This window comes from Myiozetetes cayanensis, unplaced genomic scaffold (genome assembly GCF_022539395.1).
Source record: "Myiozetetes cayanensis isolate MyiCay16 unplaced genomic scaffold, myiCay2020 scf23, whole genome shotgun sequence".
In the NCBI taxonomy this organism is placed as follows: Eukaryota; Metazoa; Chordata; class Aves; order Passeriformes; family Tyrannidae; genus Myiozetetes; species Myiozetetes cayanensis.
In genome coordinates, this window is record NW_026087445.1 from 2,061,673 (window position 1) to 2,088,891 (window position 27,219).

A 27,219-nucleotide genomic window follows, 5' to 3' on the forward strand; every position below is an offset into this window, starting at 1 on the left:
GTAAAGCATCTCTTCAGTAGAAAAGGAAATAAGGCAGAAGAAGGACAGAGCAGAGTGCAGGGGGTGCCCTGTGCCGGGCTGGGGCCACCCCTAGTCCGACCCAGTGGCTGTGGCCAGCCCCCCCCATGGCAGCGGGGACCCCCGGCAAGGCAGTAAGGTCTCGGTGTTCCCATCCCCTCCCTCTCCCGCGGCGCTGCTCTCCATCCCCGGCAGGGGTCCTATTCCCCCTCCCCAACCCCGAGCGTCCCCGGGGCCAGTCCACAGCAGGGCTAGAACTCAGTCTGCACCCCCTCACCGCTCTCTGTGGTGCCCGTGGGCTGCGGGGGGCCTGGAGGGGCCACATCCTCGCCCGTCTCCTGGTCGCTGGGCTGGTGACACGCTGTCCCGGCACCCTCGGCTCCGGGGGCAGGTGATGATGCTGGTGTGACGTGGGGCACCTCTGCTGGCACATCGGCCCGGGCTTTGGGGGATGCTGGTGCAGCGTGGTGCAGGCTGGGCTCCGGTGGGACGTTGACTCCAGGTGATGCCGGCACGGATGACCTTGGTGTGGCCTGTGGCACCTCAGCCCCTGAGGGGACATCGGCTCCGGGCACAGGGGATGACAGCAAGGATGATCTTGGCGTGGCCTGTGGCACAACAGCCCCTGATGGGACATCAGCCCTGGGCACAGGAGATGCTGGTGCAGGGACAGGAGATGCTGGTTCCCCAGCCCCTGATGGGACATCAGCCCTGGGCACAGGAGATGCTGGTGCAGGACGCTGTTCCCCAGCCCCTGATGGGATCTGAGCTCCAGGGACAGGAGATGTTGGTGCAGAACGTTGTTCCCCAGCCCCTGATGGGACGTCAGCTCCAGGGGCAGGTGATGTTGGTGTGGCACGTCGCCCCCCAGCCCCTGGTGTGCCCTCAGCTCCGGGCACAGGCGGTGCTGGTGCAGCACGTCTCATCCCAGCCCCAGACGGGGCCTCGGCTCCCGGTGATGCCGATGAGGGGCGGTGCACCCCGTCCCCTTCCCTGGCAGGACGCCGGGGGGTGACATCCCCTGGCACAGACCCTGCCACCCCCTCCTCGCTGGCACCGCTCTCTCTGCCGTTCGTCAGCTGCTCCTCCTCCTCCTCCTCCTCCCGCCCGGCGCCGTCCCCGAGGCTCTCCTGTGCCAGCGCCTCCCGGATCTCCCTCACCCCATCCGGGGAGCCGCGGGGCGCTCCGGGATCCTGCAGCTCAGGGGAGCGGGGCTGCAGCAGCGCCTCGCTGCCCATCTCGTAGGGCAGGGCCCCCTCGTCGTCCTGGATCACCGACACCACCTGCTTGGCCCTGCGGCGCCGGTCGCCCTGCCCGGCCGGCTCGGGCTCGGGCTGCCCCGGGTACTCCTCGCCCCAGTCGATGGGGATGCCCTCGCCCAGCAGGTGCAGGTTGGGGTCGCTGTTGTGCATGACCATGCTGTCCCGGTACAGGTTGTGCTTCCTCTGCACCGCCGCCTCCTTCACGGCTGGGGGGGGATGCGCAGAGCGGGGTCAGGGGGGCTGCGGGTGCCGGCCAGGACGGGGAACCTCTGCCAGTCCTCCCCGTGGGGACAGGGAGTGGGGGCTGCAGCTGGGCAAGGGCGTTCAGCGTCCCACCCACTGCTCAAACTGTGGGGCAGCCCCAGCACCCTGCATGGGGTCACCCCCTCCTCGTACAGCCCCCAGGACCCTGCACGGGGTCACCTCTCCTTGTGCAGAACACCCTGCACGGGGGTCACCCCCTCTTTATACAGACCCCTGTTTGGGGTCTCCCCCTTCTTGCACAGCACCCTGCACAGGGGGTCACCCCCTCCTCATGCAGCCCCCAGCAGGGTGTCCCCCTCCTCACGCAGGTGCCACGGGACCCTTACCTTGCATGATGTCTTTCATGACCGACTGCAGCACCACCTCCTCGTAGGTGTTCTCCACCAGGATGAAGCTGGCAAAGTCCTCAAAGATCAGCTCCTGAAACTTGGCCAGTTCCTGCCAGGGGAGCAGGCGGCTCAGCCCCGGTGGGAGGGACTCTCCAGCCCCTCGGCAGGGGGAGGTGGTTCCTCCCCACAGCCCAGATTTTCCCCTCTTACCCCCTTGCAGGTGGGTGCCAGCTTCTTCAGCAGGAAGGGGATGGTGATCTGCAGCAGGGCCTCCCTGAAGAACTTCTTCCTCACAGTGCTGCTGTCGTAGTCAAATTTCTGCAGGGCAGGTGAGAGGGTGCCCCAGGTCACAGAGGGCTGAGGGCTGACAGCCCCCTGACCTTGGGGACAAACCCCTGAGGTTTGTCCCCCCACTCCATTTGTAGAGGTGTGAACAGATTCCTCTGCCCTCACAAGCCTCTTTCTACCTGCTTCCCAGGGTGCCTGAGCCTGGGGAGAAGCCATCTCCTCCATGACTGGTTGAAGGAAGGTTTGGGGGCCAGTCTGAACCCCGGGTGGCTTTTACAGTGACAGGGACCTGGCTCCTCCAGGTGATTTCCCACTCACCTGCCCCAGCAAACCCATGAAAACCTCAATATAGAGAAGTATTTCCCCAGAAGACTTCTGTTGAAGCAGATAACATCACTCCTGGCATCTTCCCTGGCCCTGGAACAAGGCCACTGAAGGCCACCAAAGGCCTCACCTTGAGCACCCTCTCGAGGATGCGCTGGATGGACTTGCACAGCTCGTCCTTGCCCTGCAGCTTCCCCAGCTCCTGGTGCAGCAGCGTCTCGAAGGTGTGCACGGCATCATCCATTTGCTGGGAGCAGAGGAAAGGGGTCAGCATGGGAGGGGCACCCAAAGGGACCGAGCACAGGGGTGGGCAGGGCGCTCTGGGGGTGGTGACACACCAGAATGAGCCTTATCACAGAATCCCAGACTGGTTTGGGTTGGAAGAGACCTTAAAGATTATCTTGTACCACCCCCTGCCATGGGCAGGGACACCTTCCACCAGCCCAGGTTACTCCAAGCCCTGTCCAAGCTGGCCTTGGACACTTCCAGGGATACAGGGGCAGCCACAGCCTCTCTGGGCAACCTGTGCCAGGGCCTGCCCACCCTCACAGGGAAGAATTTATTTTTAACATCCCACAGGCAAATATCCTTCACTCTGGCAAGGTCCCTGACAGCCCAGCGTGGCATCCACAGCTTGAGATAGGACAGACATCCCAGCCAAACCCTGGGATCCCAGCCCTCTATGCCCAGCCCAGGGGACACGGGAGGACCCCAGTGCCCATCCCACCTGTCTCATGTGGATCTGGGCCCTCTGCTTGAAGACAGATGTGCTGGAGACATCGAATCGCTGCTGGAGACCCTCCAGTTTCAGCTGGTCCATCTTCTCGTAGCACGACTGCATCTTCACGGGGTGGAAGGCCAGGTGGGACAGCTTCTCCATGTACTGGGGACAAAGCCAGGCTCAGCAGGGCGGGACAGCCTTTCTGAGTACTCATGGGAAAAAATTCCCACGTATTTTCCCAGCCTGGGGTCCCCCAGTGCTGCCCACACTGGGGAGGGCAGCAGGAGTGGCCCTGCCAACCCCTAAGCCCAGCAGCCAGCAAGGAGCACTGCCAGGTCTCACCTCTGCCAGCTTCTCCAGGCCACCCTCGTTGACAACGTTCATGTTCATATCTGTCACCTCCTTGAAGAACACCTCCCTCACCTCGGCAAAGCCCTGGCTCGTGGGGGTCATCAGGGCCTCCAGGATGGAGGAGATGTAGGGCTGGACGTGGTTTCTGACACAGACCTCTGCTTTGGGCAGCACGAAGGCTGGAGAGAGCAGGGAGAAGCGTGGTGAGGCTCCTCTCTGCCCTCCCAGCTCCTCACACCGGGCCCTAAACCCACCCCAGGGACAAGGACCCAGAGAGCTCCCACTTGCAGGACAACCATTCTTGCAGAGGGCCCCTGGTCTGTGCTGAACCCATTCCTACCACACTTGAAGGGGTGACTTCCCACCTTGTCCCCACCTCCTGGGACAATGCCAGTGAAGGACATGCACCCCAAAACTATGGCTGGTGGCATCTCCCCCAGGGTTCCAAGGGCTGCACCCCAGGAACGGCCACACCTCGGTGGAACGGGGGGATGCCACCTCAGGAGCTGGCCCTGGACACATCCACACACATCCCTGCGGGGCTGCACCTCGGATCTTGCTGGCCAGGTGCTCCTTGGAGGTGATGATCTGGTCCATGTCCGTGCGGATGGTGCTCTCCAGCTGGGGCCGCTCCTGCTCGCACCGCGCCATGGCAGCCTCGTACTGGGCGTGGGTCTGCTCATAGACCATCCTGTACACGGCATCTGAGATCTGGGGGGAACGGGGGACAGCCAGGCTGCTCACCTGCCTGCCCCCAACACCTCCAGCTGCCTCCCCCAGCCATCCCCTGCAGGACCTGCTGAGCCTCCCCCCCTGCCCTGCCAGGACCCTTCCTCACAGCCTGGCAGCAGGTTGCCATCCAGGGACCCCCCAGTTGGGTGAGATGAAGCTCCTGCGGTGCAGAAGTTGCTTCAAAGTGGTGCTGGAGGGGCACAGAGTTGAGCCTCAAGCAGATAACCTGCCCCAGGCGGGTCTGGGGAGGCTGTAAAAAAAATCCAGGGATGCTGCAGATCTGGGGATGCTGCAGATCTGGGGATGCTGAAGGTCTGGGGGGCTGCAGGGTCAGGCATGCTGGTGGTCTGGGGATGCTCCAAGTTCCAGGGATGCTGCAGTTCTGGGGATGCTGGTGGTCCAGGGATGCTGGTGGTCCCGGCAGGAGAGCCCCTGACCCCATTTGAAAGCTGTGCCCTGCCTGCTCAGCCTGCCTGGGCTCTCAGGAGCCAACCCCGTGTGCAGGACGGAGCCACTCGCTGAAGTCTCCCACTCACTTTGCAGCCAAACGCCGGGATTTGGGGGCTGGCAGGAAGCAGAGCCATCCCCTTCTCCCTCCCTCGGGCTTCCCAGCTTCGCAGCTAAGACCACAGCTACTGAGAGAGCAGTGTTTGTGTGTTTTTAGGCTGCCCCAGTGGCCCATTACCAGCCTGGTGGTAATTATGTACGGGGTTTTAAGGTTTTACCAGGCAGTTTTGAAGAGCCCTCAGTGTTTCGCAAGGGTTTGGGCTGCATTTAGCCTGGCCTGCTCTAAAAATGGCTCGCTAAAAATAGCCAGGACAGGCTTTGCTCCGGGGCTGGGCTTCCTCCTGTTTGCTTCCCTGGCCCCGGGGACGAGGCAGAGCGGGCAGGGCTGGGCAGGGCTGGGCAGGGGCACGGCTTTAAAAAGCCACTGTGGAGAAAGGACGGATTCTTCGGAGGGGGCCGGGAGAAGGGGCAGGAAAGCTGGTGGCAGGGAGGGAAGGAAGGAAGCGCTGCAGCCCCCAAAGCTGGGGCTGCAGGCGGGGGAAGGGACAGCAGTGGTGACACTCTCCCCCGGCAATCCCAGCCCCCACACCTGGATCCAGGTCCGCTGGCGCTCCGGAGCCTTCCCCTTCAGCCGCGGGCCGATGGCGCTCCTGAGCTCGGGGAGCAGCTCCTCCATCACCAGGTTGCTCAGGACCTGTGAGGCAGGAGGTTTTGGGGGCCCTGCTCAGCTCCCACACCCCCTTCCCTCCACCCCTCCACAGCCCGGGGTGGGGCACAGGCGCTCACCTGTGTCTCGTTCCCGCACAGCATGTCCCAGGTGCCGTACTGCTCCTTGGACTGCCGGTACATCCGCACGGCGTCCGTGAAGGCTGGAGCCTCCACCTTGGAGTCCTCAGAGATCCCTGGGGAGGGCATGGGGGGGGGGGCCACGACTGAGCAGCCTGGCACTGCCAGAGGGTTTGCAGGACCCCAGCCCACCTTGGCCAGGGCAGGAGAGGGGGGTCCCTCCTGTCCCCCACACCCTCGGACCTGTGCAGGACTAGGGGTCCTGTCCCAGGACACTGTCTCTGGCTGGGTGGGGGGCAGCAGTGCTTGGGGGTCTCTTGTTCCATCCAGATTAACCCCTCCAGAGCCAGACTGAGGGCAGGGAGGCACCCAGGAGCAGGGGCTTGGCAGGATGGAGGCTCAGTGACCCCCAATGGTGCACGGGGACCTGAGGGCTGAGGGACCCCGATGATGTGTGAGGACCTGGGGGCTTGAAGAGCTCTGAAGGCACAGCAGGAGCAGGGGCTTGGCAGGATGGCAGCTCAGTGACCCCTGACACTGCTTGGGGACAGCACCACAGGACAGGGCAGCTGGGGGGACTGGAGGAAAGGGGGAGCCCTGGAGGGAGCAGAGCAGCTCAGGAGGAAGAGGAAAGTGGTCAAGAGGCATCAGGAATGAGTCAGGGCCCCATCCCCAGGCGGCTGGGCTGACCCCGAGGTGAGTCAGTGCAGCACAGCTCACGGGGTCACCAGCACGAGGGGGCTCAGACGTCACCCCCACCCTCCCCCAGCACCCATTGGGAGGAGGGGCAGGGTGCTGGGAGCCCGTGTGGAGGAGGAGGAGGAGATGGGGACAGTGGGCAGGCAGCACAGCCCAAGAGCTGTCCCACATGTCCCCCACACCTCCCTGCCTTGTCCCAGCCTCCCCAGGCTGTGGAGGGGCCTCACAGCCAGAGAAACACCCCTGGGATGAACCCCCCAAACACCCATGCCCAGATCCCTGGCAGGAGGGAAGCAGGATGGATCTGAGCCCTGTCAGGGTGACCTGGCCCCCAGCAGAGGCTCTGGGAGAGCAGTGATGACAGCTGAGGGTCACAGAACATCCCTGGACCACCCAGGACACCCAGGAGTGAGCTCTCCCTTCCCGGGAGGGACAGCCCAGGGCAGTGAGCAGATCATTCCCACTGCACACAGACTTTTCTAAGATGATTACAATTAACTCCCAGCCTAAGCAGCTTTTCCTAAGGGGCAGCTTAATATTCAGGGTGGGGGAAAACACTGAGAAAGTCAAATCTGTCCCTCCTCAGTGCTCGGGGGGAGCCACAGCCAGGCTGAGCTTCCAGGGGCCAGTGCTCCTCCATCCATGGATCCCAGCAGCTCAGCAGTGCTTCCCAGGTGGGACAGCCTTGGGATCAAATTGTTCCCTGTGAGGGTGGGGAGGCCCTGGCACAGGTTGCCCAGAGAAGCTGTGGCTGCCCCTGTATCCCTGGAAGTGTCCAAGGCCAGGCTGGAGCAAGCTGGGCTAGTGGAAGGTGTCCCTGCCTGCAGCAGGGGGTGGAACAAGATGATCTTTAAGGTCCCTTCCCACCCAAACCATCCTTAATAAGGGGCAAGAGCCCTCAGGGAGGCACTGCCCCAGCCCCATGTGACACCAAACAGGGCAAGGGACACTTTTGGAGCAGCCAAGGGCTCCAGGGACACGAGGCTGGGCACTGTCTGGGTGAAGAACAGCGTTGCACATCCCCAATCCTTCCAGCAGAGCTGCTGTTACAGAAATACAGCCTGAAAAGGGGAGGTGAAAATTCCCACAAGACTCACAAGCAGAGGCAGAAACAGAGCCTCTAATTTAGGGATAAAAAAATGAAAGTGTCTCAACAACAACAAAAGAGCTTTCATGGAATATGAAACAGTATCCCAGAGCTCTCAGGAGCGGTGAGGGGCAGGAAGAACAATCTCACAGAGAAATCTGGGCTGTAGGAATGCACAAGTTCCCCAGCACTGAGCCCTCCCTGCCCACTGCCCACCCTGGGAAGGCTTTTCCATCACATGCTGAGGAGAAGGAGAGGGAGGACAGGATTTATTGGCACAACCCTGGCAGGCAGCAGGAGTGGTGCAGTGGCTCACACCTCCCCCATCTCTCACAGCAGCACCTTGGGATGCTGGGGGGAGTTAAACATCATAAATTGGGGGTTTGTTAGTGGGAGATGAATTCCTCTTTTACCCAGAGCTGGTTTGGCTCACAGTGCCCTGGTGTTGTGGGTCCTGGGGTGCTGAGCTGCATCCAGAAATTATGGTCAGGCACAATCTCAACGGGGATGAGGGGTCACTACGCTCAGCCCCCAAAAAAGGAGCCAGGCCCTGGGTGGCCTGAGGGGGTACACTCAGCCCAACGAGCCTGGACAGCCCCAGCACAAGAAAATAAAGCAAAATAGAAGATTTCAGGAGATTTAATCTAACATAGGAGGATGGAAACTCCCACTGAAACCCAGGCACCGGATCCCACCCCTTTACTCTGCTCCCTAAACAGCAGCTCTGGCAAAATCAAGGCAAAATTCAGGCTACACAGAGCAACCAGGACTGCAAGAAGCACTTGAAAAATACGCAGCATTACTCTTTGCCCACTAAAAGACCTGATTTTGAGCAGGTTTCAGCTCTGGCACCGCCTTCCCCAGGAAACTTCTCCCCATCCCAGGCAGGGCCAGGATCTGGGGCTCAGCCCAGGAGCTCCCAGGCCACAGCCAAGCAGGAAAATCGTGTTTTCCTGCCAGAGTATCGCTGACGTGGGAGGCAGGACCTGCCTCCTCCCCGGCCACTCAGCCCCCACCCCTCTGCCCACAGCTCTGGCTGCCCTCAGTGGGGTTTGGGATTTGGGATTTGATGACTGTAATTACCAAGTATTTTCCACCTCAGGGTGGGAAAGAGGCATGAGGGCAGCTCTTGAGTCAGGCTCTGTGCTGGCTCTGCAAGTGCTTCCCTCCCTGTGCAGGTATCCCCGTGGGCAGGGGGATGGAGCCAGACACAGGGATGCTCCAGCAGGTGGATATTCCTGCTCTGCCCACGCTCCAAGGGGCAGACATGGATAAGGGGCTCAATCACAGAATCATGGAATGGTTTGGGTGGGAAGGAACATTAAAGATCATCTTGTTCCAACCCCCTGCCACAGGCAGGGACACCTTCCACCAGCCCAGGTTGCTCCAAGCCCTGTCCAGCCTGGCCTTGGACACTTCCAGGGATGGGGCAGCCACAGCTTCTCTGGGCAACTTCACCTGTCTCCCAGGGAAGAATTCCTTCCCAATATCCCATTTAACTCTGCCCTCTGGCAGTGGGAAGCCAATCCCCTTGTCCTGTCCCCGCAGTCCTTTCCAGCTCCCCTGGAGCTCCTTCAGTCACTGGAAGGTGCTCTAAGACCTCCCTGGTGCATTTTCTCATGCAACAGCTCCCACCCAACTCCTCCTCTTGACCTCCAAACCATCCCCTTTGACCCCAAACTCAACCCAACCACCCAGAGCAGGGGGACAATGCTGTCCCCACCCTGGACCCCCCCCCGTGTGCCCCCAGCCCCGCTCACCGTTGTTGCAGTGCCGGACGCAGTCCTGGAACACCGCGCGCCACTTGTCCTGCTCCTTGCCCGTCATGACACAGAAATAGTAGTGCCTGGCATAGGGGTGCCAGAGGATGAGGGGGAAATCCGTGGGGCACTTCAGGATGGGCGAGTGCCCCGATTTGGGGGTCACACCTGCAGAGAGGGGAGGACGCTCTGAGGAGGAGACGGGGCAGGAGAGGGACACGAGAACCCCTTGGCTCCTTCCCAGTGCTGTGAGTTGTGCCTTGCTCTTCCAAAGAGGGCATCAGAAGTGAAAATTGAGAAATGAAATTAAAATTCATTGAAATCTCTGGGTTTTTCAGGGAGCCACAGATGTGTTTTGCTTCTTTCCCTGGTGGCTGTGGCAGGACCTGAGCAGCAGAGTCCTCACATCCCGCCGAGGGTGAATGGGGCTGTTCTCCTGCCCTGCAGCCCCACATCCCAAAATTACTCCTTCCCAAAGGTCCCCAAGGATGCTCCACCCTAAAACCACCCCTTCCTGAAGGTCTTCAAGGACGCTACACCCCAAACCCACCTCTTCCAGAAGGCCCTCAGAGATTCTACACCCTAAAGCAACCCCTTCCAGAGGGTTCCCAGAAATGCTACATCCAAAAACTACTCCTTCTTGAACGGTCTTCAAGGATGCTACACCCCAAAACCACCCTTTCCTGAAGATCTTCAAGGATGCTACACCCCCAAACCACCCCTTTCTGAAGGTGTTGCTACACCCCAAAACAACCCTGTCCAAAAGCTCCCCCAGGGATGCCCGCACCCCAAACCCACCCTTTTCCAAGGGTCCTCAGGCATCATGTACCCCAAACCCACCCCTTCCCACAGGTCCCCCAAGGGGTGCCCAGCAGCACCAGGGGGTGCAGGGGGCTCACCAGGCAGGCTGTTGTTCACCAGCTCCAGGTACTGGTCCACGGAGGTGAGGACTTTGTAGCCGGCACTGTTGACCAGCACGCGGGGCGGCAGCTCCCGCTCGTAGGCCTGGGCAGGAGAAGATGGGCACGGATGATGGGGAGCATCCCTGGCCACACCACCACCACCATCACCCCCCTTTGGAGCTGTCCCTGCTGGAGATGGGTGAAAGGGGGGGGTTCTCCTCACCAGTTTGTTCTCGTAGAGGACCAGGCCATAGTTGTGCGGCACCACGCAGAAGCGGTTCCTCCACTTCTTGTTGTCCTCGATGTACTGGAAGATGTTGCCTGAGTAGATGACATGGTCCTCCAGTGGGACCTGGGGGGAGCAGACAGAGAGGTGGGAGGCAGCTCTGGCTCGGGGAGCTCAGCCAGGTCCGTTTGTGGTGGTTGGGTGGGTGTTGCTGCACTAGGGCTGTGCTGAGGGTCTCTTGAGTTCACCACTGTGTTACCTCCTGCAGCACCGAAAATTTTAGTGCCTGAACAGGTTTGCTTGGGTGGCACCTTTGAGGGGCACCCCACGCACAGTCCCAGAAAACCCCAGAGAGGCTGCTCATGTAACCACTGGAGTCACACATGGTGGCTTTCACCACACTCTGGTCACAGCCCTGCCCCTCAATCTCCATCCTGGGAGACACACCAAGCTCAGCTGAGCGACCTGAGCTCACCCGGCTGAGCAGCAGGTTGGAGAAGAGCCCTCCAGCAGCAATTCCCAGCCCCAGCTCCTGCAATTTCCATGGCTTGGGGCAGTGGGGAGCATCTGTGGCACTGCTGGCAAGTGGGCATCAGCATGAAGGTCCTGCCAGAGGTATCTGCAGATGGCAGGAACCAAGCCCTGCTCAGCTGGGTCTCCAGATGGGAAAGAAGAGGAAAAGCAAGAAGCCACCTCATAGGGCTCAGCATCAGATGGTGCTCAGATGTTCTGGACTTCATGGAGGACCAGCAATAGCTCCTCTAAATGAGGGGAGGTTTGGATGGGATATTGGGAAGGAATTCTTCCCTGTGAGGGTGGGCAGGCCCTGGCACAGGTTGCCCAGAGAAGCTGTGGCTGCCCCTGGATCCCTGGGAGTGTTCAAGGCCAGGTTGGATGGTGGAAAGTCCAGTGGAAGGTGTCCCTGCCCTTGGCAGGGGGTGGAACCGGATGAGCTTCGAGGTCCCTTCCAACCCAAACCATTCCACGATTCCACGATACGATTCCGTGACAGGAACAGCCCAAGGACATCCCACACCCCCCCTCTCCCCTCCCAGAGCAGCCCCTCAGTGTCTCCAGCCCCTTTTGGCCCACAGGCCGCAGCGTTTACGCCATCCCAAACACAGCCTGGCTGGGGGAGCCAAGAATCCGTCCCAGGAATTTTTATGATCCCAGGAACATAAACAAAGAGCCGAGAGCTCTCGTGAGGGCTCGAGTGTGCGGCGGCCGCCTCCGCTGCCGTGGCCACCCACCATCCACCACGGTGGCCATCGGGAGGGACCATGACACTGAACCAGCACCCTCCTGGAGGAACTTTTCCCACTCCTCTCCCTGCTCCCCATCTCCCGGTTCCCAGGAACCTCACTCACTGCCTTCCCCAAGCTGTCCACTCCCCCTGACCACACACCCACCTCACTGTTCCTTACGGCTTTCCAAAGCCCTTGGAAGAGGGAGAAGAACCCCAGGTTAAGCCCTGCATGGGCTGAGGGATGGCAGGAGCCATGAGAATCTGAGCCCCAAGGCCCACCAGCAGGATGGGGACAGAAAGGAGGTGCCAGCTCTGGGAGTCCCCATCAGCGTCTCCCCAGGGTGGCTCATCCAAGGAGAATGAGCCCTCCCTGTCATGGGAGCAGGGAATGTCATCTTTGAGGCTGCCATGGGAGCAGAGGGTGTCAGGGGTGGTTTTCCAGATGGAATGGGGACACCTGGGTCATTGGAGAGACCAAAAGCAGAGATATTTATTCCATATCCTCATTGCTGTTGTACGTTGCTGGTGTTGCAGGTGACCCCAGCCCTGCTGTCCCACTCTGCCCAGCAGGGCCACCAGCCCCTGGTCTCACTGCACTGAATCCCCACAGAGATCACAGAAAAAAGGCCAATAAACAACTAACATTTAAAAATCCCAAGTGCCACATCCCAGCTGGACCTGCCTGAGGACAGGCAGGATGCCACCCTCCATCTTTAGCCATCCACAACTTTCTGGGAGTGTTTGGGGAGCAGAGAGCCCATCTGGAGGAGATGTTCACCTCAAAGAGCCACCCCACAGACTGGTCCCTACAGTATCTGAAGCACTGGGACATCCCAGTGGCACTGCTGGGATCCTGGGAGGGGATGGGCAGCAGGCAGGACACTGAGCAAGAGGAATGTCCTATTTATACACCGGTGTTTTCCAAGCCTTGCACGGTGTCCCTGACCTCCTGACCTTGCTGCTGTTCCTCAGACATTCCTGGGCTGCTTGAAGCAACAAACCTGGGGATGGAGGTACCTCCCAGGGGGCAGGAGCTGAAGGCATCTGCTAAATTCCAAGGAAGCCAAGGGACGAAGCGCTGAGGACACTGAGTGCCTGGCTCCCCCACAGGAACCTCCCCTCCTTTATTTTTCCTAACAAACCCAGCACCCAGGCAGCTCCCAGAGGAGGTGGGGCACATCCAGGTGCTGGACAAGGTGTCACCTTCACAGGTGGGTCAGGGAGACAACTGCTGTGAGCCCCAGGGCTCGAGCGTGACCTCACAGAGGTATTTTCTAGATTTCTTAACAAAACCACCCCCTTTAAGCCCCAGACAAGAGCAGAAGCCTCTCTCCACATGCAATCACATCTCCTCCTGCTTTCAAGGAGCATCCATGGGACAGTGGCTCCAGGGAGGACTCCAAGCCCTGTCTGATGAGCACCCCCTGCCCATGTGCATCTGCCTTTGGAGGTGGGAGTAAAGGGCAGGATCCCCCCCACCCCAGGTGCCAGATCCACAAGCTCCATCTCCAAGGGAGACCTTTAGCCAGGCAGGAGACACGTGGCTGCTGGAGATCAGACTTGGAGCCGGCTCCGCTTCCCCCACAGGGTCAGGGACATCTGCCAGGTGTTTCCTACTCCTCCCTGGGAATCTGCCCGGGCTGGAGCATCACTCTCACCCAGGAGCAGGAGGACAGCAGCCTGGCACACCTGCTCAGGGCTTCACTGGGCACCAGGAGGTCCCACCAGGGGCACAGACATCTATGGGGCTGCATCCCCAACACAGCCTTGTCCTCGCTTGCTGCCTGCACTCCTTCCATGGGGTGGGAAAGAAAAACCACCCCACCTGCTGCACAACAGCCCAGGGATGGGCTGCACCAGTGGCACGGGCTACATTCCACCTGGCAGGGTGGGACAGGGAGCAGGGACGTGCCTGGGCTTTGGGGAGGACGTCAGGGCCCATCTTACCTTGCGGTGCAGCAGCTGAGCCTGCGGGCCCCCGTTGCCCTCGATCTCATAGCGGACGCTGTTGAACAGAGCTACCCCGTACTGCTCCTTGTAGCACCTGCAGAACTCCCCCAGCACCTTCCCTGTCTTCTCTGCAAAGGGAGAGCAGAGACAGGTCAGCCAAGGGCTGGGTTTGGGGGTGTCCTTGCTGCAAACCCGCCCGTACCCCCTCAGACATCCCCCCCACCCCACCTCCCATCACCCTCCTGCTGCCAGGGAGCACAGAGGAACCTGCTGCTTTCTGCCCTGCCCATCCAGCCCAGGGACTGAGTTGGGGTCAGGATGATCTCTTTTTTTGGCCTTTCACATTATTTCATGGATTCCTCTCCCCGGCAGGAAATTCCTGACATTAAGATGATTCCGGCTTCCCGTGCCTTTTGCAGCTCCTGGCCCTGCTCCGACCACCTCAGCCTGCTAAGATTGGGGCAACCCTCTGTTCCCCATCCCCAAACATCACTCACATCCCCCCTGACCCTGCTGTGCCCCTAGAAGGGCCATCCCAGGCTGGGATCCAGGCCCTGCAGCTGGTGATGCATTGGAGACACTCAAAGGGGAAAGGACAGTCTGGCCCCCCCATGCTCTCCATGTCACCCCCAGATGAGACAGGGACCCCACCAGGACCCCAAACTCCAGACAGGGATGAAACCAAGGTGCTGGGAGAGCCTGATCTACCAGGTACTCCTGGGCACCCCACATTGGAGGAGATCCCCTCCATCCCTTCCCCATCAGCCTCCTACCCCTCAATGCACAGGGTGGGGGGACACTGCAAACCCACCCCCAGCAGCAGGGACAGGGCTTTCCCAGCCCCAGGGGGGCAGTCACAGGAACCCCTTGTTCCCCCTGGGACATCAGCCACAGTGGAGGAGTGGGGCTGTCCCCCCAAGCTTTGCCAGCACCCACATCCCATGGGCACCCTGAGCCACCCAGCACCCTCCCCACCCCAGCTCCAGACCCCACACGGGGCTCCCACACCAAAACCCCGGCACGAAGCATCCCAGAGCTGCGGAAAACCCTCCCCCAGAGCCGCCTTTGGCACAGGGCGCCTCGACTTTGAATTTCCCTCTCAACTTTGCCCCAGAGCCTGCGAAAAAGGAAGAATTTGAGCCTCCTCCAACTATTTCTGACAGCTCAGGCCCTGCCAGAGCACTGGCAATGGGAGGAAGGATGCTGGCTCTGCATGCCGGTGCTGGAGCCAGCGCGATGCTGGGGGCACGAACCCAGACAAAACAGCCCCCCCTGAGCCGGCTCGGCACAGCTTGGCAGGAGCCAAAATCTCCAGTCGGCAGCCGCCCCAGAGCCGTGCTGGCAGCCAAGGCAGCACAAGGAGCAGCTTGCTGCAGGGTGCTGCAAATCCCTATGGGATGAGCGGCTCCAGAGGAAAACGCTGCCCGAGGACAGCGGTGGGGAGGGGGGAGGGATGGAGATAAACCCGTCCCTGAGGAGACGCCGGCGCTGCCGGCAACGGGAGCAGCATCGCTGTGCCAGGGCTGAAAATCACTGCAAATCGCTTTCAATTCAACGCAGTTCTTCACAGCAAAGGATGAGAGGGTGGCTGATCCCGTCAGAGGAATTCCTCGGCCCTGATTTTGGCCTTTCCCCCTGGAAAGGCGCAGCCGGGCCGCGCTGGCGCCCCTGCAGCACCTCTGTTGCAATTCCCGGCTCCCAAGCTGTGTGATCTTGGCCAGGGAGCTGGGCAGCCATGCAGGCAGCCGAGATTGAAAAGGACATTTTGAGGTTTCATTTCCTTTCAGTTCATGGGAAAAAACGAGCCCCCGGTCCCCGGGCAGGCGAGACGGCTTAGTCACTCATTCCTCCCTGATTAACGGCGGGGCCAATTAGGAGCTTTGGAGGCAATGGAAAAGCAAAAGTCAATTATTTGCAGAGGTTGAAACAAGACTTGCAGTGAAATATCCGAGGTGACTAAACCTCCCCAGGCTCAGCAAACCCCCTGCAGGGTGTGGAGTGGGGTGCTGTGGGATGATGATCTCTGACCACTAGCCCTGGTGGCCACCCCAGGGGAAGGAAGAGGGACACAGACCCGTGTGACAAGGTGACATCAGATTTGGCAAGGTGGTGCTAGTGGTGGTAGAGCCAGGCTTTGCTTGAGCAGGGGATGGGGAGTCCACACTGACGATGCCAGTGGGTGCCCTGACCCCCAAAATCCGTAGCACCCTGTGTGGGGCTGATGTGTCCCACGTGGGAACCAGCTCAGTCACCCACTGGTTCCTTCCTCCCAGCAGTACTGGGATCTATGGGGAGCATCCTCTGGCCATACAGTGAGCACTGGGGGTTATAATAGAGGGCATTCCCCCCTCAAGCTCCACAACCAAAGCCACCCATGAGCCCTGTCCCTCCATGAGCAGCTTTGTCTGCAGTCCCACCAAGAGCTGGAGGGGTCTGGGGACAGGTGACAGTCCAGAGAGCTGTGTCCCCTGTCCCCTCACAGTCATGGTTATGGAGAGAAGGGGCTTGTCTTGGCTTGGCTGCGTCCCACCCAGCCACTCCCCACCCTGGGTGCAGGCTCAGACACCTCCAGCAAAGTCCTTTGGCGAGTGGGAGCACGCACAGGGACCTTCCAGGGCCGGGTGTCCCCAGCCACCCACTGCCAGCGCTTTCCCAACCCTGCTGTTTGCTCTGGGACCGCTCTGCTCCACCACCCTCCCACTGCCACCACCCCATCCCTGTCACACCCAGCCCTGCAGAGGCACCAGCCCCCGAGCAGCCGGGGTGGCTGGGCTGGCACAGGCCGGGCTGGCACAGGCTCCAGCACATCCCTCTGGCTCCTGGCAAAGGCAGGGAGAAAACAGCGGCTTTGTGGGGTGCCAAGGGCACTGAGGCCTGGCTCAGCAGGATCCCCTGTGCCAGCACCTCTGGTCACAGAGCTCCTCTGTCCCCAGCCCCTCCTGCCTCCACAGCATCCCCATGACTAAGCTGCACGTGGTGGCTGCAGGCGGAGATAAAGGGACTCCAGAGCCGGGGAGGGCAGAGGGAGGCAAACCCTGAGCCAGGCTGGATGCAGGGCTGGGCAGGAGGCTGGCAGCAAGGATAGGGCTGAGCCATGCCACACCAGCTCCCAGCCACGCTCCAGCCCCACTGCCAGATCCCCAGGGAGCCCCACACCCTCCTGGCATCACCCAGGGGGCACAGCGGGGCAGGCAGCCCTGTAGGACACCCCACACAGGGACAGGGCAGCAGCTCAGGTTTGTCCTCGTCCCAGAGGAGTCCATGAGGCTTGTCTGGGTGAAACCAGCCTGGAGAGGAGGCTGTGCTGCTGCCACCCCCCCGACCAGTCGTGCCACTACCACTGTCACTGAGCCTGGGGCAGTGCCACGGCCACGGCACAGCCCTGGGGCAGATGGAACGTGCAGCCCTCGATGCTGAGAGGTCACAGCCCGGCCAGAGCAGCCCTGGCCCAATGTTGGTCCCTCCAAGCCAGGGCAGGAGGTGGATCTCACCCTCAGGATTCCAGAGACCACGGCAAACTGGTCCAGCAGCCTGGACTGGCTGTGTCCTGCCCTTGGGAGCATCTCCAGCACCATCAGCAGCTCCACATATAAAACCACAGGATGGTTTGGGTTGGAAGGGACCTTAAAGCTCATCTTGTTCCAACCCCCTGCCATGGGCAGGAACACCTTCCACTAGCCCAGGTTGCTCCAAGCCCTGTCCAAGCTAGGCTTGGACACTTGCAGGGATGGGGCAGCCTCAGCTTCTCTGGGCAACCTGTGCCAGGGCCTCCCCACCCTCACAGCCAACAATGCCTTCTGTAGATCTAACTTAAATTTTCCCTCTGTCAGTTTGAAGCCATTCCCCCTTGTCCTGTCACTCCAGTTCCTGATGAACAATCCCCCTCTGGCTTCCCTGTAGCCCCTTCAGATGCCGTGAGGTCTCCACACAACCTTCTCTTGTCCAACATGCTCCTCCCTCCGTGCACACACAAGCACACACACATGTACCCCTGAACACACATGAACACACACACACACACGTGTGTCCATACCCAGGACAGGCTGGAGGCCAGCAGCTGACAAATCCCAGCGGGAACACTCATCTCATCCTCCCTCCAGCCCACATCCCCTTTGGCACCCACAGCCCTCACGTGTCCACTGCCCTTTACATCTGCCGGGGGGTTACATGCCTTTGGAATCCCAGCCCTCCCCAGAACCCCCTGGGTTGATGGAGAATCGTGGAATCATGGAATCACAGGATGGTTTGGGTTGGAAGGGACCTTAAAGATCATCTCATTCCACCCCCCTGCTGTGGGCAGGGACACCTTCCACGAGCCCAGGAGCAGAGTGAAGTGGGAGCAGGAGCTGGGAGCAGAGTGCCCAAGCCCCTGTGGATGCCACAGGCATGCCTCACCCCAGGCAGGGAATTTTCCTTCTGGTCCAGAAAACAATAAGAAAAACCAAAAAGGACAAAACAGCTCATTGGAGCACAACCCTCGGGCTGGGGGGGCTGTGGCGTGGTGGGACAACCCAGTGGCAGGGGACCCGTGGGCAGCATGTGCTGGCCTGGCCAGGCTTGCCAAGGGGAAGGACTTAATCACTAATTTGGTCAGTAAATGATTAGTGAGCAGGGGTGGGTTGCTGAGGGCACTGCGGGCTCCCAGAACCCCAGAACCTGGGACACTGACAGGGACAACCACCACAGTGGCATTGACAGGGACATCCACCATGGGCTGGCACTGACAGGGACACCCATGGGCTGGCACACAGTGGCACTGACAAGGGACTGTGGTGGCCTGGATGGCTCTTCCAGCAAGGGACACCAAGGACAAGGCCACTGCAAGGGAGGCTGATGCCACCAGTTGTCCCAGGTCATCCTTCTGAGCAGGGCTGCTCCAGCCATCCCTCCCTGCTGCCTGGTCCAAGCACACTCAGGGCTGTGCCCGTTGTCCCTCCTGTGCCCCAAATCCTGGCATTATGCAGACAGTGCACCTGGGCATTCTCCTGAGGGCACACAGCATGGGTGGGGTGCACAGGATGCCACGGAGGGGGTGCTGAGCCAGACCCCAAGCCAGCAGCACCCCACGAGCCCTGAGCAGTGCCTGGACATGAGGACCCGTGGGCACAAGTCCCACCTCACCCCACGGCAGCACAGGCTCATCCCAGCAGGAATTTGGGAACGGCAGAGTGACAGCAGATGGCTCTGGGCAGGCTGAGCACCAGCAGCGCAGGGACAGCCAGCACAGGGGACAGTGACAGAGATGCCACTGTGGACGGGGCACAAGCACCCAAAGGGTTAAGCCCCAGCCCGCAGTTCAGGGTTTCGGGAATTTGAATGTGAGCTCATTTCCCCCCCGAGAAACACAAACTCCTTCTTACGGTCCTGACTCAACCCAGCTGAGCACCCCCCCGGGAGGGGGTTTCCAGCACTGGCTCCAGAGGGGATGCCAAGGCTGGGGGGAGTCAGGCACGAGCTCCACAGCCGGGGGACACGGCGGCAGGAAAGGGGCTGCAGGAGGGTTTGTTCCTGATGGCAGCAAAACCCAGGGGCTGACCCAGCAGTGCTTTGTATTTCCCCCTCTCACACAGACCAGGAGAGGCTGGAACAGGGGAAAAAACAAACTGGAGGGGGAGAGCAAAAGCTGGGGACAGTTTCTCCTCGGCACCAAAATGAACCTGTTACACACACACACACACCCCAAAACCACCCCCAGGCTGCTGTCAGGATTTAGACTGAGCTTTGTCTGGGACAAGCCACGAGTGGAGGCTGCTCTGATGGCTGCACTCAGGCACAGCTCAGCACCAGGGATCCAGCAGCACTCCAAAATCCAGAGGGGAATATTTCCAGCCAGAAATCAGCTCAGAAGCGTGGTCTGGGCGGAAAGGGAGCAAATCCTGCCTCCCCCGGGCAGCAGCTCCGGAGCGGCCCCTCACCCGCCCTCTGACTCAGCCGTGGTGGGGAAGGGTGGGCAGGACGGGGCTGAGCGGCAGGAAGGGATGAGGCAGCGGAGCCTCGGAGGAGAAACCAGATGGGGCCAGGCCTGAACCGGTTCATCCTCTCTCGCCCTGCCTTTGCCACACACGGCTCTGCCCCCGGATGAGTCAGAAGTGCCCCAAGTGCCAGCTCAGGGCTGGGGCACCCGTCGGGGACACGGCTCTCTGCAAGGTGCACCCTTCACCGGCGCCCTCTGGCATTCCCCCATCCCATGCGTCCCCAGGGATGCTCCCGGGGTCCGTGCCCACCGTGGAGCACCCACCCCACCTCCCAGCACCTCGCCCAGGAGCGGTGGTTGCACGACCCCACTGCCCTCCCAGCCGCGACAATCCAGCCTTGCCAAAACAGACCCGCGAGGGTCTGGGACCAACCGCGGCATCCGCGGCGCCCAAAACGGAGCAGCGCTTTCGGCAGCAGCTCCTCAGCCTCAGAACGGCCAAAAAAAAAACCCCGCCGGTGCTCTGGACAGACTCCTTCACCCACAGCTCCTGCTCCCCAGTCCCCCAAGAGCCGGACTCAGCCCCAGCCCCCCTCCCGCGGCTCGGGGTCACCTCCAGCCCGGCAGGAGAGGGATTAGTGCCCGGCTACGTGCCGGCGGGTGTTTTCCCGTGGCGTGGATGCCGGTGTCCCGCTGCTTCCTGGGAACAAGGCTGCTGCGGGGCTGCGTGCGAGGAATGTGCATGTGAATAACAAACAGCAACTCGGGGCCTTTGAACGCCTCTAGGAGCGGGTCAGGGCTGGACTGAGCCCAGCGCCAGATGCCTGCCCGGAGCCTCCCTGCCCAAACAGCCTCCGAGGGATGGGGAGGAGACCCCCCGGCTGCCCATCCCACCTGCCTGATCCAGGCGGGACCCCCTCTCCTGTCCCTTCCCCTTGGAGCAGCCTTGCCTTTGGGGGCAATGCTCCAAAGCCTTGGGGAGCAGGTGACAGGGAAAACCCAGCCCAGCCCAGAGTGCCACCTGCCCGGTGGGCACAGGAACCTGCAGAGGTGACTGCACTCACAGGACTGTCAGGATATGTCCCACGGGCTGAGGGAATCTGTGGGGAGATGAAGCATCCCCGTGGAGCAGCTCGGCTCAAGCTGGACACCTTCCCTAACCCTGTGCTGGAGCAGGACCCTCATCCTGGCTGCAGCCACATCACCCCACATATCCCTCGTCCCCCGGGGTCCCACCAGCCTGGGGAAGAGCTTCCAAGCGTTGGGTGCTCACCCCGGAGCGGGTTCTCCCCGCAGCAGGGTGGGACCAGCATCACCCCTCCCCAGATAAGGTCCGGCTCATCCACCAGCACCGGCCGGGCAGCATTGCAATGGCGCAATCCCACCACACCGGGCCAGGGCGTGCACCAGCACCGGCATCCTCCGGGCACCCCGAGAGCTGTGGGAGTAGGGGAGTCCCCACGGCAAGGGGTCAGAGCAAACCTGGACATCTCCAGGTCTCTCGTGTGCTGGGGGCAGCTGGGGGTGGGTGATTCTTGCTCTAGGATGTCCCAGCGAATGGTTCTGGCTCGGCAGAGGGCAAAAGCCAATCCCCTCATGTCCCCATGGGCCCTGCCCCAGGGAGAGGAGCTGAACCTGGCACGCTGTCCCTCTGCCCAGCTGGATGGTGCCAGCGGGAAACCCAATCCAGCCCCACGGGAGGAGAGCAAACAAAGACTTTTATGTACAACCCAAAAAAGGAGCTCATGAAGAGATATTTGAACAAAACAGCCCTGAGCCTGTCCTGGGCTCTGCTGCAGCCCTTGACCCTGGAAAGGGTCCTGTGCCTGGTTCCTCTGTCCCACACACACCCCATCCCTGCTCCCTTCTCCCCACGGAGGGTGATGCTCCAGCTGAGGGTGGCCAAGGGATCAGTGTCTTCCATGGCCAAGGATGTTCAGGAGGCACTGCAGACCCTGGGGAACCATGGACACCCTGGGGAGAGGGGCAAAGAGGCTCCTAGGCAGAGGCAAGGCAGGCATGATCCCAAGGCAGGGATGTTCCCAAGGCAAGGCCTCTGTCCCAGTCTCAGGTGATGCCCTGCATGTGCTGGGATGAGAGGAAGGGGCTCAGGATGCTTCCCACGGCTCAGCCACTCACCACTTTGGGTACCTGGGAGCTGGCAGCCTGACTCTCCTGGATGTCACCCCAGCTTTGGGCACATCCCTTCATCCAGGGAAACCCTCCACGAGGCTGAGCAGAGCCAGCAGAGGGAGAGGGGAAGCCAGGACAAGCCTCCTGTGTCCCAGGAGCCACCAGCATAGCAGGTGAGGGTGGAAATCCTGCCCCAGGTCCCCTGCCAGCTCCAGGGCAGAGCATCCCATCCATCCTGCTGTGTGGGAATGTCCCATCCCAGGACTCCTGTAGTGAAGGGTTTGAGTTCCCCAGAGCAGAGCTGGGAGCCTGGCTGCAGGCAGGGACAGATCCCTGCCAGGGAAGGGCAGGAGGGCACAGGAAGAAGGGCAGGAGGGCACAGGGAAAGGCACTGTGCTCTACCAGCCAGAGCTGGGACCTGTGTCAAATGTTACTGCCCTTTCCCTTTGAAAAAGGGGAAAAGGTGGAGTTTTACTCCTTCCTCCCTCTCCAGTCCAAGAGACCAGGAGGAAGTTCTGCTCTGCCCCTTCCTCCCCTCCTGGCCCCAGGCACTGGGCTCTCCATGGAGCCAGTGCAGCACATCCAGGCACTGGACAAGGCTCCAGGGCCAGCCAGGTGCTGGGAAGGGGCACAGCTCCTGTTTGGGGACCTCAGTGCCAGGCACCAGCCAGGTTCCAGGAGCTGCAGCCCCAGGGTGCAGCCCCCTCCTACAAACTGAGTGGTGGGATCAGACCTGGGTGCTGCAGGGGCAGAGAGGGTGCTCAGCCTTGTCCTGGAGAGCTGGTCCTCACCTCTCTTCACATCTCAGCAACTGCCCGTGGATCAGCATCCCTCTAGATGCTCTTCCTGCTGGCAAGCTTGGAGACACGGGGGCCTGTCGGTCCCAGGAGGGTGGGACAGAGCTGGCAAGGGCTGTGCCAAGAGGCACCGAGCCCCCCTGAGCTGAGCCAGCCTCTGCAGCGATCTGAGGGAAGCAGGGAGGCAAAGGCTTGGGAAATCCCAGCTCCTGGCTGTGCTGCCCTCGCTGGGTCCCTGCAGGGGGTTAGGGGTGTCTGATACTGCCGGTGGGGGAGTCCTGCTCTGTGGGCGTTTCTCTCTCCCTGGGCTCACCCGGGGGCCCAAAAAGAGCTCTCAGCTGCAGTGTCAGCTCTGCTCCTCCTGCCCCAGGCAGAGCAGGGATACCCTCAGTGCCTGCCCCAGCTTGCCCAGGGCGAGGCCTCCGGATAAACCCTCGCTGGGGGAGGCAGGGAAAGCCCTCCCAGAGGGAAGGCAGGCTCTGCCCCCGGGGCTGAGCACGGGCAGGGCAGGGAGGGCTCCTATTGCCTGCACACGTGGGGAGGCCACCAGAACAATGTCCCCTTGCCCCGACACGCTGGCTCTGAGAGAGCCCCGTGCCCCGACACGACGGCTGCAGGTAAAGCCCCGGCTTGCCAGAACCAGCCCCTCCCGCTGGCAGGGAGCCCTGACATGCCAGGGGAGTTATTTATTTCACGATGAAAGGAGACACACATTTCGTTACGAGAAACCACTCCAGGTCTCCAGCGCGATCCCTCGGAGCCTCCCTGCACCGCCTCCCCCGGGGGCAGGGCGAGGGTTTCAGCCTCCAGACCCACCCCAGAGCCCAGCGCCGGCAGCCTCCGCCTCCCACGCCGGCTGGAGCTGCGGCCGAGGCTGGGAAATGAGTGGCACGCTCAGGGAAGCCACAGCAAACCTCTCCCCGCTGCCAGCAGCCTCCATCCCTGTGGCACACCACAGCCCTTGGCATTTGCCTGGCACCTCTGGATCTGATCCCACAGCCCATCCCAGCAGCACCCAGGCAGGAGGAGGAGGATGCTCCTGGGTGGGATCAGGGATGTGCAGCCACGACAAGGCTCGTTGGAGCGGAAATGCCACAGGTCCAGCCCCAGGGATGAGGCTCAGTGTCACCTCTGCCACCACTGCGTGGGCTGGTGCCCGTGGAAGTCCCACCCCAAAATTAACAGCTGGCTTACTCTGTAATTAACGGGCTGGCGACTCCCCGGAGATGCCAGAACAAGGTGTGAGCTCCCAAGGACCCTCCCTGTGCTGCCACCCACCTCCACATCCCTCTGGCCACGGAGACATCCGGCAGCTCCCGCTGTGTCCCTGGGCTCTCACACCCACCAGGTGCCCAGGACAGAGCCAGCCAGCTCCTGCCAGTCCTGCTTCACCTCATCCCCCTGGAGAAGGGGGCCATGGGACCGGGATGCCCTAGGGATGGAATTGTTCCAGCTTCATCCAGTTCCACGATTGAGAGCACTGGGAGGAGGGAGCACTGTCTCTTCCCTGGGCAGGAGGGGACACTGTGCAAAAATCCAGGTGACATCTCAGCTTTGCCAGGAGCCCTGGCAGGGCACCCTGTGCATGGCAGGTGATGTCCCCAGGTGATGGTGCCCATGCAGAGCCATTCCCTGCTCCAGCCCACAGAGCAGGTTGGAAGAGACTCCCAACCCACATTTGGGGAGAAAGAGGAGGACAAGGAGGGCAGCTGAAGAGTGTTGACAAACAAACTGGATTACTCAGGCTGGGAAGGTGTCCAAAGCAGGAAGGCAGAAGAAAACACTGGTCATAGAACAGGAGAATGGGATGCAGGAGCTGCAGGCAGCTCTGCCAGAACCATCCAGGGGGAGATCACACCCAGCTGCCCCGACAGCCCCAGCACACTGCAGCATCCCTGCTGCCTCCATGCCTGCTTGGAGGGATCCAGTCCCACCAGTGGGGAGGAAAGACCCTGGTCCTGAGCCACCAACACACCAGTGACATGCGTGTGGCTCGTGACTTCTGGGAGACATTGGCACCAGCCACCACCACGTGGGCTGGGACGGGGCATGGGACCTTCCCAGCTTGGATTTGATGGCAGGGCTTTTCCCACCTCCCTCCTGCCTTTAATCCAGCTGCGGTGCTGAGAGCTCCATCCCCAGGAGGGAGAAAAGTCTGGCCCAGGTTCTCCCCAGAAATTCTGGGGACTCCAACCTCGGGAAGCACCAGCAACCCCAGAGAGCTCCCTCCAGCAATCAGGGGCCACGGCAGCCTGGGTAGCCCACCCAAACTCCCCAAAGTTGGGAGGACAACCGGGAAAAGCTGCTTGGAGAGGGGTTGGATCGCTCCCTGGGCGCCAGCTGGAGCTGCAGCAGTGGAGAACAGGCTGATCTAGGCAGGAAAACCCGGAGTTTTCCCCGCCACGTTGCTTTGCATGCCTGACAGCAAGTCGTGCCTTGCCTGTTGGGTTACGGCCCCTCCCAGCTCCAGGGGCTCCTCACCCAGGGAGCTGAGAGGTGCTCCAGGAGCCCAGTTTGCTCCAGTCTCTCCCAGGGAGGTGTCCCAGTACAGGTGCATGTCCCCCTTGCTCACTCCAAACCTTCAGGGCTGTGGTGAGGCACAGGATATGTCCCAGTTCAGTCTCCATCATCCTATTCCACAGCAATCTTTTTCCCATTAAATCTTTTTCCCCTTAAATCTTTTTCCCACTTTTTTCCAGTTTTCAGCCCCCCTGCCCACGGGCTGAAACCCACCCTGAGGTAACAGCTCAGTCCCCGCCAGGGTTCAACCATCCAGCCTGGCCTTGCAAACACCCAACTCCTGACCCAGCAGAGTCAGATTCCTGCATAGAAAACCCAGACGGGGCTTTTCCTTGTTATTCTTCAGGATTAGGATCCCAGGGCTCGCACAGGGAGTTATCTCTGCACAGAGAACAGGCAAGTTAAAGGGAAATTCGGGATGTGCTTTGGATCCAAACACACTGCAGCCACGGGCAGCCCCGGCCCGGCACAGCCTCACGGACAAGCCGTGTTTTGAGCTCTAACTAATGCAAGGAGAAAACCCCAGAGCGAGTTCCAAGCTCTCCTTCAAAGCTCAGAAACCTGCTGGCGTCCTGCTGAGCCGCATACCACGTAAGCATTCCTGCCAGGAACGGCGGCGGGGGCTGGCAGGGCCGATGAGCTCCACCGAGAGACACCGGGTCCCACGGCAGCTCTGCCACTCTGCTCCAGCAGCAGCAGCAGCTTTTCCCCCGCAGCCCTCGGGGACAAAAGGACTCCGGAGCCACTCCCGTGGCTTTATGGCCGAGACAGAGCAATGATACGGTGGAGCCACCTCCAAAACACCGGCGCTCCCGAGGCTTTGAGCTCCCGGCGAGACGCACAAGGTCCAGCACGGAGCCACACTCGCTGGTGGCACCCGCCCCAGGTGTGGCTCCGCGGGGTGGGCGGGTGGCTTCAGACCCACCGCAGATGAGGGGGTTTCCCAGCCCGGGGAGCTGAAAGCAAAGCCGGAGCGTGAAAGGGCTCGGAGATCGCGTCCTGCCCGCTCGGGAGCCCCGGGGCAGCCAAGCGCCCGCACCGCCAGTGACGCGAGGTGGCTCGGGGGAGCCCAGCACCGCGACAGAGGGGCGACCCCACTTACAGAGGTCAAGCAAGTCCCCGCGGGTCTCAATTAGCAGCTCTGACTCCCCCCCACTCCCCCCAAGCCGTTGCTTCGAACAACCCCTGCCTGTGCAGAGCCATAATCCCACGTCCCGCGGTTCCCAGGCGGCTCTGGCCAGACATCCCGTGCCAGGGGCGAGGCGCTGACGCCCCGGGACAGACGGGCTCTCAATAACCACATTGTCACCCTGCCCCGTCCCACGGCCGTGGCGGGGGCACTGTTGTGTCCTGCCTGTGCCGGGAAGGCTGGGGGCAACCAGTCCTGCTTTCCACCCCAGAACCTTTGACGGGGGGGGCTTCCCTAAAGATCCCCCAGCACTGTAAAGGCGGATAAGACTCAGTTGCCCGCCAGCCCCAGCAGCCGCCGTGCTGACAGCAATGTTCCTGACTGGACTCGGCTTCCAGCATCCCCCGAAGAGTTCCCCTCTTCCCTCCCCGCAGCCCGGGGGGGCTTCGCGCACAGACACGGACCCCGGAGCGAACACAAACACCCCCGGCACAACCCAGCCTTTCATTCGGGAGCCAGGCGGGCACCTCGGGTACCCCCCTGAACCCCGCGGGCTGAGTCCAGGCAAAACCGCGCGGAAACTGCAAAAATAAAGAAGTTCTAAGACCGAGAGAGGAGAAGAGCAGGAGGGTCCCGAGAATATTGGGAGGGGGGGGTCCCAGAGGGATTGAAGGAAGGATGGGGAGAGTGCGTCTGGGAGAAAAGGGGAGCGGGGGGCGCGGCGGGGGCTCACCCGCGATGTGCTGGCGGCGACCCTCGTCCAGGTGCGTGGAGACCACATCTCCCATGGCGAGCGGAGCCGGGCCGGGCCGGGCGGCGGGAGGAGCGGCAGGAGGAGGAGGGAAGAGGGAAGAGGGAGGAGGAGGAGGAGGAGGAGGAAGGCAGCGCCCAGGGCGGCCCGGCAGCGCGGCGCCCCACGGGCCCCCCCCGGCCACTCCTCCCGCACCGCCCCGCGTCCCGCCCGCCGTCCCTCGGCACCGGCGCTGGGGGGGGCGCGGGGCCCCCCGCCGGGTAATTAGCCGCTCTAATTGCTCGCTGGGGGATGGGGAGGTTGGAGGAGAGGGATACGTCCACCCCCGTGTGTCCCCCCCCGCACACCCGCGGGTCCCACGGCGGGCGCTGCCGCCGGGAAAACCGGCTCCGTGTTGGCACCGGGATCCTCCACTCCCGGCATTGCAACACCAGGGCTCTGTGCTACCTGTGCCCACACCCCGGGCCTCCCGCCCTGACCTTGCTCCTGCAGTGCCAAGCTGGAGAGCGGCCGTGGGAGCCGG

General features: G+C 61.6%; 2 protein-coding genes across 2 annotated transcripts in view; one reads left to right on the forward strand and one right to left on the reverse strand.

The window, feature by feature from the left end:
- LOC126642292 (collagen alpha-1(I) chain-like) overlaps nucleotides 1-27,219 on the forward strand; it is a 151,390-nt gene that overhangs the window by 83,509 nt on the left and 40,662 nt on the right. The gene's annotated exons all lie outside the window — the stretch shown is intronic.
- On the reverse strand, nucleotides 260-26,763 carry NIBAN2 (niban apoptosis regulator 2). The gene is made up of 14 exons (XM_050319774.1): nucleotides 26,679-26,763; nucleotides 13,450-13,580; nucleotides 10,254-10,382; nucleotides 10,028-10,133; nucleotides 9,129-9,296; nucleotides 5,583-5,698; nucleotides 5,386-5,490; nucleotides 4,106-4,268; nucleotides 3,549-3,736; nucleotides 3,213-3,368; nucleotides 2,616-2,732; nucleotides 2,084-2,191; nucleotides 1,871-1,982; nucleotides 260-1,486 (listed from the first exon to the last, which is right to left on the reverse strand). The coding sequence occupies exons 1-14, from the start codon at nucleotides 26,731-26,733 to the stop codon at nucleotides 270-272; spliced, it is 2,871 nt and encodes a 956-aa protein (XP_050175731.1). The 5' UTR covers nucleotides 26,734-26,763; the 3' UTR covers nucleotides 260-269.

Coding starts and splice junctions, on each gene's coding strand:
- NIBAN2 (XM_050319774.1), bottom strand. CDS start 26,733: ATGGGAGATGTGGTCTCCACGCACCTGGACGAGGGTCGCCGCCAGCAC. Junction 1,983..2,083: donor TGGCACCCACCTGCAAGGGG/GTAAGAGGGGAA, acceptor CTCCCCTGGCAG/GAACTGGCCAAGTTTCAGGA. Junction 1,487..1,870: donor CATGAAAGACATCATGCAAG/GTAAGGGTCCCG, acceptor ATCCCCCCCCAG/CCGTGAAGGAGGCGGCGGTG.